This window comes from Lissotriton helveticus, chromosome 9 (genome assembly GCF_964261635.1).
Source record: "Lissotriton helveticus chromosome 9, aLisHel1.1, whole genome shotgun sequence".
Classification (NCBI taxonomy): domain Eukaryota; kingdom Metazoa; phylum Chordata; class Amphibia; order Caudata; family Salamandridae; genus Lissotriton; species Lissotriton helveticus.
In genome coordinates this window covers 478,707,082-478,729,181 of record NC_136070.1, presented here as the reverse complement: position 1 = coordinate 478,729,181, position 22,100 = coordinate 478,707,082, and the positions used below count along the sequence as shown (strand labels likewise).

General features: G+C 45.0%; 1 protein-coding gene across 4 annotated transcripts in view; it reads left to right on the top strand.

The window, feature by feature from the left end:
- The window catches only part of BRF1 (BRF1 general transcription factor IIIB subunit), a 1,219,927-nt gene that overhangs the window by 625,877 nt on the left and 571,950 nt on the right, over positions 1 to 22,100 (top strand). For all 4 annotated transcript variants that reach the window (XM_078660299.1, XM_078660297.1, XM_078660298.1 and 1 more), the window contains one exon: positions 3,230 to 3,379. In XM_078660299.1, the coding sequence (XP_078516425.1) occupies positions 3,230 to 3,379 (150 nt within the window). The remainder of the gene's footprint in view (positions 1 to 3,229; positions 3,380 to 22,100) is intronic.

Genomic DNA, 22,100 nt, shown 5'->3' with positions numbered 1-22,100 from the left:
AGAAAAGACATCATACACATGTACAAAGTCACACCCCTTGTAAAGACCTGAAGCCCATTCCCAATCAACTCGTCCAATATCTCGTAAAGCACCACATCTCCAAGCCATGTTTGCACCAAACCTTGGTGCCCAGGCTCCCATACCACAAGTGAATGCACCCCCAATACCACTGAAACCGGCAAGTTTATAACCCTACTAAAAATGTGTTTAATCACTGAGCCAAAGAGCACGAGTGTAAATAGCGGCGTCTCTGTGTGCATGCACCTACTTTCTAGCTAATCAGCTGAGGGAAACAAGCATTTCATCACTGTTTTGAAGTCGGAGGTCCGAGCGACTAAAAATGTGTTCAATCACTCACGCAGGACGCCGTGCACGGGAGCAGTTGTGGGCCTTCAATGTTGAGTGAAAGAAGAGGGTTGGCAAAGATGCAATGAAACACGGGTGCGAAAGCTGAACACACAACCACAGTGTTACACAAGCAGGAATGAAGTTAAAAAAAAAAAGTCCTCCAAACAGAAAAACAGCCAAAGCGTAATGATACAATACTTGGTCCCTGCTCTGTGGGACGAATCAGAAAGACAAAAAGGAGGGACAAAGAAGGATTGACCAAGCAAGGATCTTTAAAGGACACTGAAACAAACAAATGAAAATCAGTGGGAGGGCTGGAAGCCCACAAAGAAGTATACTAAAGTATACAAGAGGTCTCTAATTCTCAACTTAAAAAAGGTTCAAGTAGTATAATACAGAACATTCTCCCAGAACTAGGGAAGCATATCAGTGATGCTAACAGCTGAACATGTGGGTGTCCTCGGGAATACAGCATGCATTCCATGCAGATCACATGTGCAAGGTTACCATCCATGCATTCACTCACATGTATTGAGAAAGACAGGTTGAAGCCTTCTATTTACCTTGTTATGGTAGTAGCTTTCCTGCCAGTGCATTCAATGTCTTGTCGAAAAGATCCACTAACACACATTAATTGAACTGCTATAGTTCCAGTTAGAAGTGACCTTATTAATGCCCAGTGCCATGTGTATTTCTATAGCCATTGCTGCAAAGCTGAGGTTTGGCCACCTCAGTCTGCCTGGCGTGGCAACGTTTTACCACACAATACCAGGAAGGAAGGAACCTTTCTTTTTCCAAGTAGTTACACTGCCGAGTGAGTCAATTTACTTAAGCTATCTTCCCTTAAACAGTACACCTCGATGTTCTACCTAGTTTATACTTTTCAATTTCAAGGGAGCAATACAAGCCGTTTCTTTGGTTCAATTTTAAGATAGTTGTTCTGTCTGCTTGTTCAGTCAAAAGTATCACCATTATTAAGTTGCCATCTCCTCTGAGATCTGAATGGTCCATATTTGCTTAAGGACCCAAGGCTTGCAAGACTTAATTGTATTGATATATGTTTATCGGAAGGCTACAATAGCTGTTTTGGCTCAGTAAGGAGGTTGTATATTCTTGGTATACCAAATGTCGATTTGAAAGCAACATAGTGGAACTATATGTCCTCATTTGAGCCCCTTGTTTGTTTTAGAATGTTAATGTTTGTTTTCTGTTTTAATTACTAGGTGTGACAAAATGACTGTCAAAAGTAAATGTCACAGGCCTCGGAAATGTTCATCTCAGACTTGGGTATTGATGAAAGCTTCTCTGTTATTCTCCGTTCAAGTTTAAAACCATACTGGTTTTAGCGTTCCAATCACTACCATTGCCTCATAGTCTATAATATCATGGGTACTCGCAAACATTTTCCAGGAGGCTGAAAAGTGTGACCTGTTGTGTAACCAAGGGCTGCATTGATGCCAACAGGGTGGCAGGTGGGAATGGTAATGTAAGGTGAGCATAGGAGAAGCGAAGCATGCACATATAAACGATGAATTGCACATATTGAAATCAGAGGCACTTGTTTTCATTCACTGTCTCAGTTTTCTTCATTATCATGTATGAGGGCTGTGAAATACATGACTTAAGGGTGTGTCCAATACAGAACCTTCTCTTGTGTTTAATTTGATATGCTGAGATGCTGTCCTTGTAAAACAGCAATCCAGGCCACTCAGAGGGTGAACACAACTACTGACTTGCCTCTTATTTCACTATTTACATTGTTGCCAGGGTGGGAGCGAAGCATGAAAGATTCTAAATTAATGTATGTAAACTAGTAGTTAAAAAAATACTTCACTACTACTACTTTACTATGGTGAAACGCGTCTGCATGTTAATGAAATACACTTTTAGAATTTTGTAGAGACGTTTTATTTTTTGCAAGAGGTCTTTAAAAATGAAGGTGTTCCTCAAGTTAAGTGGTGCAGGACACCTTATTTATTTCCTTTGCTCAACTTCAGTTAAGCTGTCAATAAATGCTTCTGCGTGTATTTACTCGATTCAGGACTGACGGTCAGAAATATGTTAAGCCCAGAGCTGCTGTCGACCAGGGAGCCGCATCTAAAGGGCCCCCTACTGCCCCAGACCCTACTTTTGAGTATTACTAATATTATTTCACCATAATTGCCACCCGTGCTCATTTTAAAGACAGCTAGCTCTTGGGAAGCTCTGTATTTTGGTCTGTTATCCACAATTTGTTTTCTTGACACCCGTTTTGGAGCACCATTAAATCAGGTTGTGTTTAGAGCACCTGATTCTGAGTAATTTCTGCCTCTGCTTCTCTGGTTGGCATACGGTGCCACAGAGTGGGTCCAGTGAAAGCACAGCGTCCGAGACCAGAGCACGTTTCTTTTTCAGCAGCATTACTGCCGGATCTGGTGGCTTAGTGCCCTAATGCGTCCACTGTAGGGCCCTGTGTTCGACTTCATGGTCACAGGTTCAAATCCCAGCATGTCCATTCAGCCTTTAAACATTCTGAGGTTGATACAATGAGTACTATTGAGTTGGATAACAAAAAACATCTTATTGCTGAATTCTGAAGTAGTGCAGCTATGTTGGTATTAAGCAGGGTTTTGTTTGTGTGGTTGTGGGCATTGCCAGTCTTCTTACTTTTGGTTCAATCAGTTTAGCTGCTTCTTTCCATTAGCATGCATAATCTTCTTAGTGTGGATTGATGACATGGGTTAGACCGTTTGCTTCTAGGAAGGTAATCTGTTTTATTTTACTTTGTCAGTTCACTGACGATCTGGTGTTTAAATGTATTAATTCTGCATTCTTGCAAAAAGCTGACTTCCCGTTATTATGCTTGACTTTGAAAGTGTTTGTTTTTCTGTTTTCGTTGTAGATCCATGTTTGTACATCCCTCGCTTTGCACATATGCTTGAATTTGGGGACAAAAACCATGAAGTATCAATGACTGCCCTACGATTGCTACAAAGGATGAAGAGGGATTGGATGCACACAGGACGTAGGCCTTCGGGGCTCTGTGGAGCAGGTAACTCATATATTGCTTTGTCTTAAAAATATATTTTACATCTTGAAAAAGCACTTCGTTGAGTTTGCGACATTCTCCCGGGTTTTTAGAATTAGGTCAATCATTTTTGACAAAGTAGATGATTGCTGAGCTTTTATGTTTAGGACTTTTCTTTGACAAGATGATGTAGTTGTGCTTTCTGTTTCTTTTGCTTTGCATTAAATGTACAATTTATTTATAAAGTTTTATATAGCACGAACTTGACCCAAGAGGGTATCAGAATTATTTACATTTAGAATCGTTGTGTTACAGGTTACATCAGATAAAAGAGCATAGTAAGGTACAGTACACATAAACAATGTTTCAATAATTCGAAGGAGGGAGGGAAGGAAGGAGTAATAGCGGGGAGACGAGGAAGAACAATGCCCAATGTCCGGCTGGGTAGGTGACGGTCAAGGGGAAAACCAGGGCCCATCTCCTCTTTAGCTGTCAAGCAGCTCCCCGGTCCTCAGCCTTGTTGCTCAGGTTTCAGCGTTCAGATAAAAACAGTTTTAGATTTGATTTGCGGTGATTATATAGCGCTATCTAGACCCGTAGGTATCAGAGTTCAAAACCAGGGGAAACGTTGCATTAGAAGGTACATCAAAAGGATTATAAAGTGCTGGGTTTACCCGTAGGTATCAGAGCGCTAGAACAGAGGAAACATTGAGCTATAAATTGCAACAGTTAAAAATGCGTAGTAAGGTAAAGTAAAACAAACAGTGAGGTTGAAATTATAGGAAAGGAGGGGAGGAAGGAGCCATAACAGGGAGACGAGGAAGAACTGTGTCCAATGTCCGGCTGGGTAGGTGACGGTTGAGGGGGAAACCAGGGACAATCTCCTCATTAGTTGTCTAGCAACTCCATCGGGCATCAGCCATGTTGCTCAGGTCTCAATGTTCGGGGGAAACAGTTTAGAATAGAAACCTAGGCTACGACGAGGATAGAAGTAAAAGAAGAAGGTGGGGGGAGGGCGTAGAAACAAGCCAGAGAGGGTACTGGGGCTACCATATAGGCCGGTGCAAAATGAAGAAAAAACCAGCTTTCCTGTAGTTGTGTTCATTCTTCCCTCGGGTGTCGGCGGGTGGATTTTTAATCAAACTACCACTAGCAGCGGGCCATTCACGTTTCCTGATCACGCGCACACCCCTTCGGCCTCCCGGGGCGCTTCTGTGAATCTCAGCACTGCCAACAGTCCACAGGCCCGTGCAACCCAGGCCCTGGAAAACGTGGAGAAGGTCCAGGACCAGCCATTCAATTCCTGCATTGGAGCTAGAAGGCAAGAGGGGGAGCCATGGACCGAAAAGAAATGTAGAGGTCCTCTAGAGAAGTGACGCAGTTTATGTCAATGCCCTGTCCAGCTGCGTATTACCTTGGTGCGTGCTTGTTGATTTGCTGTCTGGGTTCTCACGGCTCAGAAGTCCAATGCCGAGGTACAGAATGTGTGATCGCTATAGCTAGGGGGCCCTTGAAATTTGCATAAGGTGCCACAGATCCTCCATTCTCAGCTCTAACCTCCTACTCTTGAAGAAGTACGAAGGATTCCTGCAGCCTGCTGTTATGCCAAACCTTGAGGGGGCGCTCACACACCAGTTCTAAGAAAGATGCCTCTCAGTTTTGTGGTAGAACTTTGGTGCTATGTCCGGGTAAGAAGCTTGCAATCCTGCCCAATCTTGCGCAGTGTGACTCTGCTACTGGAGGCAGAGTGTTCCACTGATATGTCTCTATAATGAGCCACAGTCCATGCCCGCCAGGCCTCTGTGCCGCAGATGCCGATTTACCCGGGGGGGAGCCCTGCTAACTGCAATTGGTGGCACGGGGGTGGGGGGTGTTGTTTTCGTGCCAATGGTTCGATTACACTTTGGGATGGCCTCCAATGCGCAGTGCTCTCACCCCAGAAACCGCACAACAACTGCCTCTGCCCGGCCAGTGAACGCCATGCCGCCCCCTGAGTGCTATGTAATCCAGTTGTTTAACTGACAGAAGGTGCTCCATTTCAGCCACAAATGTAATGTTTGCCCAAGTGGTCATTAGATAGGGTAGATATAAGCAGAACCTCATTGTCATATAACTTTAATTCTAATTTATTTAACAGTTTTGTAATGAGTACAGGCACCAAGAGGTAGAGACAATGGGCGCCCGCCTTAAGATTGGGCTCTGCTCCCCTCCACCCTTTTCATGACCTCAGAGTGTCAGGCTGAGTAAAGGTCAGCCTGACGGACACTCTTCAGGTCAGGCAGCCAGGTTCTATACATGTGCTTAATGCACTGGCACCTAGCTGCCTGAACTGAGCGGGCATGACCTTCTCAGCCCAGCAAAGTGCCTGGACGACCTCCCTTCATGACGAGGGGGGAGTGTCACTGAAGGCCACGGACGTAGGCGCCGCAGATTTAAGCCATGAAATGCCTCAGGCCAAGTGTCGATCATTGACGCCTCATCACAGAGTGGTTTGGAGTGGGGTCAGCAAGTCTTGCTCACCCCATCCCACTCTGTGACGAGTCAGGGACTTCTTCCTCCTCTCATTGTCACACCAAAGGTCAGCAAATGAGAGGAGGTGCCAGTCTCCTCAACCCTCCTGGAACCTCGGAAGCTTCCTTTCCGCCACCCAAGACCCTGCAGCTGGTATGTCTTGTGTGATTGCATGCTGTGAATCTGTATGCGCAGACGCACACCGCCCATTAGACTGAAAGGGCTTAAGCCCATCCCCCAATCCGGTCCTGTGTACCAGGCTGAGGCTGCTGGTTTGACGGCCCAGTCCACTTGTGGTATATAAATAAATAATACCGGATCTATTTTTGTCTAGGCATAGCAATAACAGATAGCTCAATAAATAAGAGTCAAGATTCGAGGTAGTGGGAGTTTCGCAGGTTTATTACAGCATAAAGGACAGGAACAGGACAACCTGCATAGGAATAGGATGGCAGGGCCCGGCAGCTGCCGGGGCTGGATCTGGGATGAGCACGCTCTGGGGAAAAGGACTGGCGTAACATTTAATAACAATACACAGGCATATATATAGTAAAACAGTTGCATTACAGTACATATGATAGGCGGAGCAGTGGGTGTGAGCAAAGGGTGTGACGCGTAGCAGTCGCGAAAGATAAGGGTGAAAGTAGGTGTAACAGGGCGTATACATAGACATGTGATGCAAACGTAACAGAATATGTCATGAATGGGGCGGAAACATGGAGGGGGCTACCTAAGGAGCCGGGACCTCTAACCTGATGGTGCGCGCAAACTGACAATGACGTGTTACTAGGAGAAGCTGGGGGCTATGAACTCTGTGCTAGGAGCAGAGACTGAAGTCTGGAGAGTCAGGGCGACATGTACCTAAACAGTATCTAGTATCTGATGTTTAGAGAACATGTTGATATAAACTAGAAGTCAGGAGGGGAAAAGCTAACAGACTCTAAGACTGGAGCATGCATTATTCTACATGTAGTGCGTGATGAAGAATATTAAATGACCATTAATACAGTATTTCTCCAACATGGAGACGTAAAGGCTAGACAATGACGGAAACTATTGATGCGATTCAGTAGCTTTAGGAATGCAGAGAAGGAGGGCTGGACTGATAACTAGAATCATAACATACTCTTGGCAGACTCAGAGGCAGAGCCAGGCTGAACCGGGCACTGCGAGGCAGGAAGTAAGTGAAGGGTCAGGGATACAGGTGGGGGCTGTATCGCTCCTCAGCGAGGGCTCAGGAGACAGGAGCTGAATCTGGTGTCCGGGCCCTTTTGAGGCCTAGGAACGGGGACTTTACAATGAAATAACGTGCACACTGAGAGACGTGGCAACGTAGCTTTACATAGGCCTGATATTCGTATCATTCACGAGAACTGGAAATAGACATACTAAAGGTGGACACAACTATAATTGCGTCTTTAATCGAACATGGGAAATACATATGCATATTAATCATGCACACATAACATATGATGGAGGACGCGTAGGGACACAGAACATGGCAAAATTTACTTTTCCACATTAAATGGAAGGTAATGGCGCCCGAATAGGGACTTGCCCTTTCCCCACGCACCGGTGAAGCCACGCCGGCCCCCTGACCCTCTGCAGCCGTGACGGAACCATACCGTGCACGTGCAGATATTTCTGCTTCAAGTATCCCTCAGGCCCACGGAGGAGACGGAGGTGGCGGTCCAGCATCCAGACGAGGCGGTGGAGGAACGCGGCGAGTCCCGACCAGAGCCCAAGCCGAGAGTCCAAGGTCCGAGGTATCCGGAGGCCCACCCGTAACAGAAGTCCGAAGTTCGTCCGTCCGGCGTCGAAGCAGTCCCGTCCAGTCTGAGGCTTTCCGTTCTTACTGCCCGGTGAGTACCATTACTGGGGTAGTATCTAGACAGGGTCAATCCAATTGTCTCTGGTCCGTGGGTTGGTGGTACACAGACCCACAAAACGAAGTGTCCACTTCGGTGGATGCGGGTCCTGACGTGTCTCTTTATGAGACCGGTAAGTTTAGTACTGTTTTAGCAGTGCATCTAGTTCCTGTTCTAGTCAGTTCTGTTCTCGAGAAAATTCATGTATTCTGTTTTCCGTATTCCAGGAAGTATTCTGTTCGAACTGTTATTTTAAATGTTCTTCATGTATTTTAATGTTGTGGTATGAGTGTGAAGTAATTATCGTGTTTATTGTGTATTGTATTGTGTCCAGATTATAGTTCAGTCATGCCGCTATTTTCAAAACTGCGTCAGTTAAGAACCAGAAAAGGTCTGCTAGAAGCAGCAGTTTCTGTCCCGCCTAGGGACAGTCCAGGTCATTTTATGTATCAGAAACATGGCATAAGCGCCATATTGTATCTAGATTTATGGGTAGAGTATACCAAACAGTTAGAGGAAAAGTATAGATGGCCCGTATCAGGTACGTGGGATGCCGAGTGCATCATGAGAGTAGAAGAAGCATTATGGAAAAAGAAAGCCAGACAGTCACAGAAAGATGCCATCGAGTTATGGCGCAAAGAATCTCATAAAAGAACCGAAAAAGAAATCAGAAAGTCTGAATTAAGTAGAGAATCCTTAGAGCGAGCACAAGAAAAAGAATTAATCGAGATAGGTGAACGAGTTAAAGCCGAACAGTCAGACAGACAGAGGCATGCCCTTATTAAGGGTATGTATCCTCTTCTTGCCGAGGGCTTGCCAAAAGCGACCCCGGAGGCATCCAGTAACTTTCCGCCACCACTAGTTCCGACCAAGCTACGTCACAAACCGACCGCAGCTGATATTTTCATTTCGTCCTATTTGGACGACACAGTCCCAGAATATGCAAATCCCGCTCCGCCAGTCCCTGTAAATCAGGCACTTCCCGCTCCTCCAGACACCGGAGTACCTGTTACGGTACCCCCGGTCCAGCCCGCCATACAAGTTCAGCCCGCATTTCAATTTCCCGCTGCGCTAGTACGAAGAGCATCAGTAGACGACTCTAGTTTAGGGGCCGCAGGGGGAGGTCCTCCAGGAACCCCGCCGCCACACAAGCGTTTAACGTTAGCCGAATTACATGCACTAGCGTCACAGCGTACGCCCAGGTATCAGTCTGTTGCAGAAATAAGAAAAGCCCTTAACGAATGTGGCTATGATCCAGTCCCAGGCGAGGATAATATGGTTTTATATTCATTACGCGTGAGAAAGGTGACCGAGTATCTAGTCACCCTACCAGATATGAAAGGAGATCTAGACAGAATATACCGTTTCATCCGTACAGGGGATGATCCAGAAAGTATTAGTGACGTCATGTCTCAAAGAAAAGTTGAAGTCCAGCTCATGCTATTAAAGTTTCTGATTAATTGTCTAATACGAGAACAAGATTATCCGACCAAAGATCAAGCCGAAATGAGAACCCTGACAAAGTGGAGTGATAATATAGCCGAGGGTAAGCATAAGACCATCAGCAGTATAGAGAGTATGTACAAGAAAATTCGTAAGGAAATAATAAGGTTACATGATCAACGTAAAGCAGCACAAGTAAGCGAGAAAGAAAATGACTCTGCGGAAGAGGTAGAGGACGAGAATCCCGCCAGAATAGCGTATGTAGGAAAATCTAGATTTCCAGATCGCCATTTACGCCTAGAACACAAGTCAACTTTCCATCGTCCAACACCAGAACAAGGTTCTCTAGAACAAGTATTTCAAGCTACCGATCACATTCTGAAATCACGAATCGGTTATAGCGAGTTAAGTACTATGCATGAACAAGAACTAGTCCGATCAGCAGTCCGATGGATTACTGATTCTACCACTTTTCCAGACGAAATAGTGGCACAAATGTTTCTGAAATTGCCCCCAGCCGAGCAACGACTGGTGGGTATGTATATGATCCAGCACCTCATTACATTGTATGAGGGTCAACATTCTGATCCAGGTCCGTTACATGATGTCCTGAACGAGTTACTCCAGTATAAATGGAAAGGTTTAGGTACCGATTTAATTAGTGTCGTTCTGGAACAGCGCCACAAATATAGTATGTTTCTGAACCCGCATTTTGTTCATGTCTCACCTCCAGAAAGTAAACCCTTTTACATAGACAGACAGAATCCGTTACGAGAAGTACACCCAGTTAGGACAACAGATGGTGAAATGCAACGAGTGTTTGTTTACACTCCGATTACAAAGATGGAACTCTTAGAGATGAAAAAGTTAATTCCCTGTCATGACAAAGATCCAGCAGGGTTCCACCGAGAATTAAAGGACATGCTCCGTATGGGAGAATACACGTATCCAGATATCATTAAAATGTTAAAAGTCCTATTGCCCGCAGGGGTATATGAGAAACTCAAGGAAAAAGAATGGGAGGTGGGAGAGAAAAAGATCGATTGGGCAGTTCTAGAAGCTGAAGACAAGATAAGAGTACCAGGTACCGGTCTAGGAGAGAAATGTAAAGAATTACCAGAATTATTAATACAAGTTTTGCCTAGATTATTGACAACTAGAAAGGAAGACTGGGATGCAATCTCAGCCTGTAAACAGAAACAAGACGAAGACACTAGTGATTTTTACTCTAGATTTGAAAAATGTTTTATTATAAACAGTGGCCTCAAGACAAGTAGCGAGTCATACCCTCATCTTTTTGTTACTAAATTAGTCGAGAATTCAAGTCCACCAATTAAAAACCGAGTTTTGAAAGTCGAAAGTACCTGGCAAGCTAATACCCCGTCCCAGATGTTACAGATGCTTCAATATCACCAGAATAGAATCAGAGAAGAGCAAGAACACGAGAGAAAACGTATGAAAGACACGAAAATGAAAGTACTAGTTGCACAATCTGTTCCTCAAGACAGTCAGAAGAGGGGTCCGAATCAAGCCAGTCACCCTGCAGCTCCCGTTAAAGGGACATGCAATTATTGTAAACAGCCAGGTCATTTTATAAACGAGTGTGCAGTTCTGAAACACAACATAGCCACCGGTAAGACTAAAGAAAGACCACGTCCGCCTAGACAAGAGCAAGTTTCACAGACTCCTCAGCCACAGAATGCACCACAGACAGTTCCAGTACCACAGCCTATCGCTGCAACACAGCATGTTACACAGCAGATGTACCAGTATGCCCAGTCCGAGTATCCAGAGTATCAGCCATATTCATGAAACAGCCTAGAGAGGGAGGTAGGCTTGCCTCTCATCGAGATACCTGTAGATCAAGAAGGTCCCTATGTTCACAGTCAAGTACTAGGGAAAGACAGAAAGTTTTTGATTGATACAGGGGCAAGTAGGACCACCATCAGTCACGCCGAAGTTCCAGGGGCTCCGCTCTCAGGCTCTAGAAATGTTTCCCTTGGATTTTCAGGAAAACCTATCGTAAATGAAATTTCAAAGCCAGTTACTCTAGAAGTAGGTCCATTGTCCCGCACTACTGATCTGTTACTTACGAAGTCATGTCCAGAAAATTTATTAGGCATTAAGACACTGAAAGAGTTAGGTGCAGTTATATGCTGTTCCCCAGAGGGAATACGATTGTTCCTACGTGACTTCAAGGGTCACTATGTATTACGAGATTTTGATCCGAGATTGTCTAATGTTCCGCAGCATCTATGGGCGCAAGGTCCAACTGATGTTGGCTTTATGCAAATCACACCCCATCGTGTGACTCTCAAGCCAGGTGTAGTGTTACCACGAATCAGACAGTACAGATTGCCACCTGAGGCTGTAGCAGCCTTATCCAAAATTATTGACGAGCTCATGGCTCAAGGAGTAGTTGTAGAAACTGACTCCAATGTATGTAATTCTCCGATCATTCCAGTCATGAAACGTACTGATCCGAATGCACCTCCAGTATATCGATTAGTGATTGACCTTCGAGAACTTAATAAATGTATTATTCCCCAGTATCCAGTTGTCCCAGATATCTCTTCCCTATTGACAGCCATTGATTCCGAAGCCTCATTTTTTACGGTCATAGACCTCAAGAACGCGTTTTTCAGTGTCCCCATTCATCCAGACAGCCAGTTTCTTTTCGGATTTTGTTTAAATGGAAGGAGCTATATGTTCACACGAGCTCCTCAAGGTTTCACAGAAAGTCCTAGTATTTACAGTCAAGCACTCAAGAGACAACTAGACAACATTCACATGCCAACTGACACTGCCCTGCTCCAGTATGTCGATGATCTACTGATCACAGCCCGTTCTGAACGTGCTTGCGAACGAGCATCACTTACAGTCTTGTATTTCCTAGCCGAGATGGGGCACAAGGTGTCCCCTTCGAAGCTTCAATTCTGTGTCCAGCAAGTTATCTATTTAGGCCACTTGCTGTCCAAGTGGGGTAGGCAGTTGACACCAGACCGTATCCAGTTAATAGCGAGTCTTCCTCAGCCCAAGACCCAGAAGGAGGTACGTGCTTTTATCGGCCTCACTTCTTATTGCAGACAATGGATTCCTCAGTATGCATTTCTAGCCAAGCCATTGATACAGTTAACGACACAGGAGGCAGCCGTATTGACTGTCCTCCCTTGGACATCTGAACATACACTTAGTTTCAATGAGTTAAAGAAAGCCCTATGCCAAGCTCCAGTCCTAGCTACACCGAACTACAGTAAGCCTTTTACACTTTTCGTTACTGAACGTGAAGGTACAGCATTATCTGTTCTCACACAAGATCAAGCAGGACAATACAAGCCTTGTGCTTATTTTTCGAGCACATTAGATCCTGTAGCCCAGGCTCTGCCTGCGTGCCTCAAGTCAGTTGCAGCCACAGCACTAGCTATCAGACAAAGTGATTCCATAGTATTAGGACACTCCCTGACAGTACAAGTTCCACACTCTGTGGAAGTTCTTTTAAACCGAACACAAACTCAGCACTTGACAATTGCACGTTTAACAGGTTATGAATTGACACTGTTCCAGCCACACATAGAAATCAGACGCTGCAACGTTCTGAATCCTGCTACACTGTTACCATCAGTTAATCCAAATCCTGCCACACACGACTGTGTGGAAGTAGTTAACATTACGACAAAGCCAAGACAAGATCTGACAGATATTCCATTACCAGATCCCGACCTGACACTTTATGTGGATGGTTCATGCATAAGAACAAGTACAGGTGAACTAGTCGCCGCGTATGCAGTGACTACTGACACTGAAGTTATTGAAACACACTGTATTGACACCCTGTCTGCTCAAGCAGCAGAGCTAGTTGCTCTGACACAAGCCTGCATTCACGCCAAGAACCTGAAAGTTAATGTTTACACAGATTCACGTTACGCATTTGGAGTTGTACACGACTTTGGAGTGCTCTGGCAGGAGAGAGGTTTCATGACTTCTCATGGAACCAAGATTCAGCATGGTCTCCTTATTCAAGCTCTGTTAGATGCCATACATTTACCGACATCCATTGCGATCATGAAATGCAAAGCACATACGAAAGTTACTGACACTATTTCCCAAGGTAATGATCTAGCAGATCGCACAGCCAAGCTTACAGCACAGACTCCAGACATTTCAGTTAACCCAATACAGACACTTACTCCAGATCCGACTACATGTATGACAGTTAAGGACCCTACACAAGATGTCATAGACATACAGTCACATGCTACTCCCGATGAAATCAAGAAATGGTCCGAACAAGGAGGGGTCCAGACAGATCAGGGATGGGTAACGAAGGGTAAAACCACATGGTTTCTCCCCGACTCCATGGTTCAAGTCATTGTTATTACCGCACATAGTCCAGCACATTTAGGAGAAAAAGCTATGTTAGACAGTATCCAGAACATTTGGTTCAACAAGCATTTACGAGCTGCAGCCAAGCAGAAAGTCCGTACCTGTATGATATGTTGTCAGTTTAATCCAGGTAAAAGTGTCCCGGTGGAACAAGGTGGATTCCAGCCCCCTGACCACCCTTTTGAAGTCCTCCAGATGGATTACATTCAGATGGAGCGATGTCGAGGTTTCAAGTATGTCCTTGTAGTTGTATGCGCTTTGTCCAGGTGGACAGAGGCATATCCAGTTCCAGATTACACAGCCACGACCACTGCCAAGCAGTTGGTTCGTGAATTCTTCCCACGTTATGGACTCCCTAGAGTCGTATATTCTGATAACGGCCAGCCATTCTCATCTGAGTTGATGAAACATGTTTCCCTATTGTTAGGGTACCAGTGGAAGTTCCATTGTGTACGCCATCCTGAAGCAGCCGGTCTCGTAGAGAGACATAATCAGACCCTGAAAATCCGCATCGCCAAAGTTTGTCAAGAGAAAGGTGTAGACTGGCTAGTAGCTCTGCCAGTTGCTTTGTTCTATATGCGCATGGTCGCACATTCCAGATCAGGTCTGTCCCCGTATGAGGTCGTTTTCGGCCGCCCCCCTAACATGTGGGGTACTCCTAGACCTCGAAGTATTACCGATGTTTCAAGTAATATGCTGACAGATTACCTAGCTTCCTTGATGTCTGCCCTCAACTCTTGTCGTTCACAGGTTGCCGCCGCATTTCCAGACAATACCGAGGTGGCACCGCATGAAATCGTTCCCGGATCCATGGTCCTAGTGCGAAATTTTGACCGCTCAAGTCTGCTGGAGCCTCGCTGGAAGGAGCCCCAACAGGTCCTCCTGGCCACCCGTACAGCCGTGAAGTTGGAGGGACGCAAAGGCTGGGTGCATCTATCGCACATCAAGAAGTTTTATGGATTGAAACCAGTTTCAAAGAACATTTCCGAGCATTTAAAGGACTGCCAAAGTACTATTCTTAAGAACTGTCCCGCAAAAGACAATGTTACTGCACCCTCCCTGTTAGAGACAACTCCGCAACAGGAGTATAAGAAAAAGTTAAGGTCTAGTAAAATAAGTCAGCCAGTTTGATTGTCTAAGTCCTCCCCTAGGTGAAACGGTTAGACCGGTTTCTGACATGTATAAAATAGACCCCCATAGTGAGAGAGTTAGTCAAAACTCAATCCGATGTATCGTTTTTCTAAGTTTCATATTACTTCTCAGCATTATGATTTCCTGCACCAGTTATGCATTTTACTTGTATTTTCCAGTTTCTCATGTAAATAAGTCTTCTAATGTTACAGTAGAGCACACGTTTAGTGATCTGCCTCCTCACGAATATTCTTACCGCCTCGCTATGCGTAACAATTCTTTTATCCGCATGTTACATTATTCACACCAGACCAGCAATGCCACTAATTGTTGGGTGTGTGGTCGACTCCCCCCTTTCCAGACACCGAAGGGAGTTCTGCCACTCTTTCCTTATCCATTTTCACATAATGGTTCGTGTGGAGCATGGTCCACGTTAACGTCATCCTCAACAGATATGTCTTTTCTTAACAGTACATGTTTCCCAGACAAGCAAGGTCTTCCCCATAGAACAGGGTTAGATCTAGAAAATGAAGTTTACAATTTAGGCAATTATTCCTCGAATTTCATGGTCCTGAATGTTCAGTCTGATACTACTCCAGACTTACCTGCTATTTCAGTACTACCAGTCAACGGCGAATTATGTGTCCGAAATAATGGTTCCGTACATGTAGGACACAGCGATTGTACTACTATTGTCAAGTATAGTGACAGTGGGAAATCTATTTTCAAAGCCTCACGTCATTCTTATTTTATTTGTGGTCAGACTGCATATGTTCGTCTGCCCCTCGATTGGGAGGGAACCTGTTACATTGCCTTCCTACTGCCACCTGTTTTCCTAGCCCCATCCGATTATCATAGAAATACACATCTAGTACACATTAGACATAGAAGGGAGATCGAGTCCCCAATTGTCGATTATACTGAAACTGCTCTAGAACAGTATACAGATTTCAATAGAGGTTTCTTCTTATTTATAGGACCTATCCAGAACAGTAAGCTAATCCGTAGGTTAACAAGAACCCTTGAAGCTGTAGTAAATGAGACTGCCTCTGCTCTAGGTAACTTAACCGAAGAGCAATCTGCTATGAGATTTGTCGTTTTGCAAAATCGTCTCGTCCTTGACGTCATACTGGCCGATAGGGGCGGGGCCTGTAGAGTCATCGGATCTAGTTGCTGCATATTCATTCCAAATAACGCGCCGTCTGTTTATTCAGCTATAACCAGACTTCATAAAATTGCCCATCTGTTACACCAAGATCCGGGCACCTGGACATGGTCCGGTTGGTTCTGGAATATAGTTTCCGCTTGGGGATGGAAAGTCTTGTCCTTTCTAGGTATGGCAGTAGCGATCATATTCAGTTGCTGCCTCTGTATACTATGTGGCCCTGCGATTTGCGGCATTTGTGCTACCTCTTGTATTCCTAGTCCCAAGTCCCGTTCTAAATCCCGTTCCAAGACAATTCGAGACGAGCAAATGATACTGTATGAAATGATAGATGGTATCATGAATATTGATGTTTCCTGATGGAAACGTAGTGACAAGGAGGGAATGTGGAAAAGTAAATTTTGCCATGTTCTGTGTCCCTACGCGTCCTCCATCATATGTTATGTGTGCATGATTAATATGCATATGTATTTCCCATGTTCGATTAAAGACGCAATTATAGTTGTGTCCACCTTTAGTATGTCTATTTCCAGTTCTCGTGAATGATACGAATATCAGGCCTATGTAAAGCTACGTTGCCACGTCTCTCAGTGTGCACGTTATTTCATTGTAAAGTCCCCGTTCCTAGGCCTCAAAAGGGCCCGGACACCAGATTCAGCTCCTGTCTCCTGAGCCCTCGCTGAGGAGCGATATAGCCCCCACCTGTATCCCTGACCCTTCACTTACTTCCTGCCTCGCAGTGCCCGGTTCAGCCTGGCTCTGCCTCTGAGTCTGCCAAGAGTATGTTATGATTCTAGTTATCAGTCCAGCCCTCCTTCTCTGCATTCCTAAAGCTACTGAATCGCATCAATAGTTTCCGTCATTGTCTAGCCTTTACGTCTCCATGTTGGAGAAATACTGTATTAATGGTCATTTAATATTCTTCATCACGCACTACATGTAGAATAATGCATGCTCCAGTCTTAGAGTCTGTTAGCTTTTCCCCTCCTGACTTCTAGTTTATATCAACATGTTCTCTAAACATCAGATACTAGATACTGTTTAGGTACATGTCGCCCTGACTCTCCAGACTTCAGTCTCTGCTCCTAGCACAGAGTTCATAGCCCCCAGCTTCTCCTAGTAACACGTCATTGTCAGTCTGCGCGCACCATCAGGTTAGAGGTCCCGGCTCCTTAGGTAGCCCCCTCCATGTTTCCGCCCCATTCATGACATATTCTGTTACGTTTGCATCACATGTCTATGTATACGCCCTGTTACACCTACTTTCACCCTTATCTTTCGCGACTGCTACGCGTCACACCCTTTGCTCACACCCACTGCTCCGCCTATCATATGTACTGTAATGCAACTGTTTTACTATATATATGCCTGTGTATTGTTATTAAATGTTACGCCAGTCCTTTTCCCCAGAGCGTGCTCATCCCAGATCCAGCCCCGGCAGCTGCCGGGCCCTGCCATCCTATTCCTATGCAGGTTGTCCTGTTCCTGTCCTTTATGCTGTAATAAACCTGCGAAACTCCCACTACCTCGAATCTTGACTCTTATTTATTGAGCTATCTGTTATTGCTATGCCTAGACAAAAATAGATCCGGTATTATTTATTTATATACCACACACTCACAAACCTTTCGCTGGCCTTTCTCTCCTCATAAACATCTCCGACTGCTTTCCCTGTCACCTGCAGTGCCCTGACTCTCATAAATCATCAAAAATATTTGTTAAGTTTTGGGGCTCGGTGTGAATCTCACCCTCACTGATAAGACAATGCAGCGCACATCAATCTGTAAGTAAGAAACTGTGTTCTTGCAGGAAAGCTTGGCACAGGTTTTGCCTTTCCGAGAAAAGTAAACAAAAGCATGGATGTAAACAAAAGCATGGATGTAAACCGAACATAAATCATAGTTGTGATTTATTTTTTCCTTTTTGTGTTATTAGGCCTTTCCTTGCATGCAGCACTATTTGAATGTAAGCACTATATAAATGCAATTTCAATGCTACATGAATGAAAATAAATGTTGCATTGTGGCAATGAAGTACGTAAATGGTTTTTGATGAGTTTTTTTGTTATAGTGCTTCATACCACACTTCTAAGTGCTTTAAATAACAGACCTTGCGATAACCGAATTTAATGGTACTCTTAGAAGGTTGTAAGGTGGAATCTACTTTGGAAGCTTCATAACAGTCACCTGAACATAACAGGATGTTTCCGCTTTGAGCATTTAGGGCCAGATGTACTATTATTCAATTTGCAAAAAGTGGTTGTGGATTGCGCATCGCCTTTTTAGGTCTCCCGCCTGCGTTGCAGTGCACAGCATTGCTCGTGCAGCGAGAGACCTTATGTAAGAAAATTGAAAATAAACCTAGGAATCGCACACGCTTGTGCGTGTGCTTTTCCTTTTGGGTCACGCTATTGGCCTTTGCGTGCGTCTTTTTATCAAAGACAGCATGCAATTAGCCAAAGGCAGGTGCATTGCTCCACCCATGGCCTGTTGGTGTCTATTACGCGCACCGCTGCCATATGGTTACAATTATTGTGCCCAGTTACACGGGCACGATAATTAAAACCATATGTCTCGCTGTGGCGCGCGCACCGCTCACAGGATTGTTCTTTTTTGGATCTATTTTACAGGGAAGCAACTAAATGAAAGAAGGAAAGAGAGGTTGCGAACCGTTGTTTCAAGTCACATAGTCACTCTGCTTTAAGCGAGTCTTTTGGGTAGAGCTCCTGGCTGAATGTATATTGTTGCCAGAGACGAGAGTAACTGTTATCCCAATTTCTGAGGTGCGGTGAAAAGTGACGCTTCAAGAACAGGGAAGCCGTTTGCAAGTGACGGCACCCACCATTTATTGCTGTGTGTAATATGCTGTCGCAGAGGACACCATTTTTACTATACTCGGTCTCCTTACACACAACAAGCTAGCCAGATTGCGGAACACACTATGGGTGAGTGTGACACCCCTGTAATGGGGGACTGAATGGATTTTACACAGATGGTCAGTGGAATCATAGCCCAGGGGTACCAGCAAAAAAGCATGGTCATTCACTACAGTTTCTGCTGTCATTAACCATTGTATTATAAGAAAAAGAGTGGCTCCAGTGGGAAAAGTTGCTTATATGTTGGTTCAAGAATTGGCCGAAAGTTCGCATATATATGCAGGGAATGGGGTGAGATGTCAGAGAGACACACAGACACACTGATTCAGTACTTAAATGTTTGTATTGAGAATCATTTTTCAGTGAAAACAATTTAAACGATTTACAATAAATATTTACAGTTGTGTTGTGTGTCCCAAGTGAAATTATGAACCAAAAACATAAGAATAACATATATATAGCAAATGTGTATGAGGTTTCAGATACACTTTTGTGGTTTACAGAAAGCGACCACTATCTTTTTTCACTTTTCACTTTTCAAGTACATGACATCCATATAATGACAGAATGTCAGTTGCAATGGTTTGCTTTTTCTTAATTGTCGACGGCGTTTCGACCCTAATATGGATATAGGGTCTCTTCAGGACCTACGGTGTGGGGGACATCTAGGGAAAATAGAGGTATGTATTAGGATGTGGTATCCAAACTTGAATTATGGGTTGCTGTATATAATAGTAGGGGCAGGAGGGATACCTGATTTGGAATTGCTAGAGTATTTGTCGTGCATGTGTTCAACCGTGTGCGGGTGAATTAAAATACTTACTAGGAGGCCCAGCCGGGTTCTGTTAGAGGAGACAAAATTATAATTTGGTTTTAGTTACCGGGGTAAAGACAAGGGGTTAGAGAGAAGAAAGAAAGAGAGCCACGGTGTGTGGATGATGTCTTGGGTATTCCGGTTATAGGCCACTTACCCCTAATAAGCGTGTGGGTTGCAGGCAATTTCCGGATGCACAATGGCTGTCCTTAGGATTCTCTGGCTTGCGTGATGATTCAACAGGCCTGGTATCAATATCTCATTCAACGCTGGTGCCGGTATGCATTCTCCGCGGAAGGGGGTTAATTTCTGTGATAGGAAAAACAACCCCCATTAGCTGCGGTCTCTACGCTACAGAGTGTGCGTCTACTGTGTAAGGCCTTACGATTATAGTCTATTTGGAATCAGCATGGAGGTTTAGCTTCATTTTATGCTAAAAAGAGAATTTTAAGCTTAAGATTGGAAACTCGGGGTGGTTCTGGTGGTGGAAGACCGGATGCTCCTCAATTTAAGGCTATTTCCAATATCGAAATCCATGCTCGTATAGAGCGCTCATTACTTAAGTGATTCCCAATACTTAGTGTGAGTTTCTGCGTTTGAATTGCTACATTCTATTTATATTAAGGGTTGCCAAAGGCTCAAAATTGAAGAAGGGACCTCTATCTGTTCTTGTCTGTTTCAAATACAGTCGGCTTTTGGAGGTATGTAATCTATAGTGGTATCCGCGATTCCCATAGTACTAGTGAAATCTCTGCGTGCTAATATGAGGAGTGCCTGGCATTTGACATACCCTTTCCTGTCTTGTGCCACTCCTTGGCATGTATAACCGTTTGTGATCTATAGCGGTATCAGCGATTCCCATAGTACTAATGAAGCCTCTGTGTGCTAATAAGAGCAATAGCTCGGCATTTTACATACCTTTTCCTGTTTGTTGCCTGTCTTTAGGCAGAAGGACTGCCAGCGTCAGTCTCTCCGTGGTGCGTTGACCGCCAATTCTTGAACCAACATTTAAGCAACTTTTCCCACTGGAGCCACTGTTTTTTCTTATAATACTAAATCACCCAGGCTCCGTTGTGAGTAGGTCATTAACCATTGGTTTCTCAAGAGCCTGTTGGGAGAGGAATAATCAAGGTGCCCTGTGGATGGGGATATATGTTGGGTATACCCCTGGTATTTAGTGCCTCGTGGTCTACTAATAAAATGTTAAAATCTATGTTTATCTCCCTCAGTGCATTTGAAGGTTATTAAACACTCAGTTGAAAATGCAGGAATTCCAGCCAGAGTCCGACAGTGGCAAGGTGGCACAGCTCTCCTCGCCATGTGAATGCTTTTCGACACTACAACCACCTCGCACTTCCAACCAGGACCATTTAATTATATTCTGACACTCCTTCTGTGCTAACTCGTCTAAGTCCGGCCTGTGCCAGCCTCTCGCACTGCTCCTGAGTGCCAGTTCCTACTACAGACCACCAGTGCCAGCTCACCATGCCACCATTGCCAGCTTCTTACAGTGCACACAAATGGATGTTCGACTCACTGCCCTCATCATGTGCATTCTGAAGGTGTCCAAATAGTCCTTTGCTTCTTTTCTGAACTTGCAGCCAGTGTACTTTTTGTGATTTTCTTTTTAAGTGAAAGTCTCTCCCTGTTTATATTTTTTCATGCTCTTCCTGCCCCCACCTCGTGACCATAGCATTGGCTGTAATATATCTACTGTAGCAAACCAGGCAACCTTTATATTATGTAAAAGCTGAAACTATTGCCTTTGCCAGTGCTTGCTTTTATATAAAATGATGTAAAAAAAACGGAAAAGTACTCTGCCAGCCTATGGAACGGCATCATGTAAGAAAAATTGGACTGCACAGTTATGCCAAGTAAATTAAGTGCATCGAAATGATCATTAAATAGTAGCGCCTGGGCCAAATAGGGCAGTGAGATTAAATCTCGGCACACAGTGTGTAGGCACAGCTGAAGGATGGAATTGTGTCTGTGCCTTGAAGAAACAGTTTGCGTGGCTTCCGTTCTTAGCTGCTGTCATCACAGATCTGTACATGGGGCGTGGCTTGGGCGCCGATGGGGATGGCGGCGTGAGCCTGTAGCTCCGTGTCCGATCCTGACATTTATCCTGTTAACCCTACCCCAGTTCCGTTTACGGAGCAGGCGCTCTCCTGGGAGAACCGGGGGCGGCTGAGGAGCTCGTTGGCGGCGACCTGGGCTGCTGGACGGCGTAGGGGGAGCCGTTACCGCAGTTGACGATGCCGAGACCTGTATGCAAGATGGCGGTGGCCCCGGCCCGGACACTGTGACCTAACGGGGAACGGAGCGCCGTGGCAGCGAGTTGTGCTGAGGGAAGTCGCTAAGAGGGCAGGCGGAGCGGGGACCGTGATCCGAAGCGGCTCTGCGTAAGGACCGAAGTGGCCTGGAACCCCTGATAGACCGGGGAGCTGGGTGCGATTTCGGCTGCATAAGATGGCGGATACGGAGTGCGGACCCCGGCCCCCGCTTGCAGTCTAAGGCATCTGCTGCTGCACGGAGCCAGATCGTGGCCACTAAGG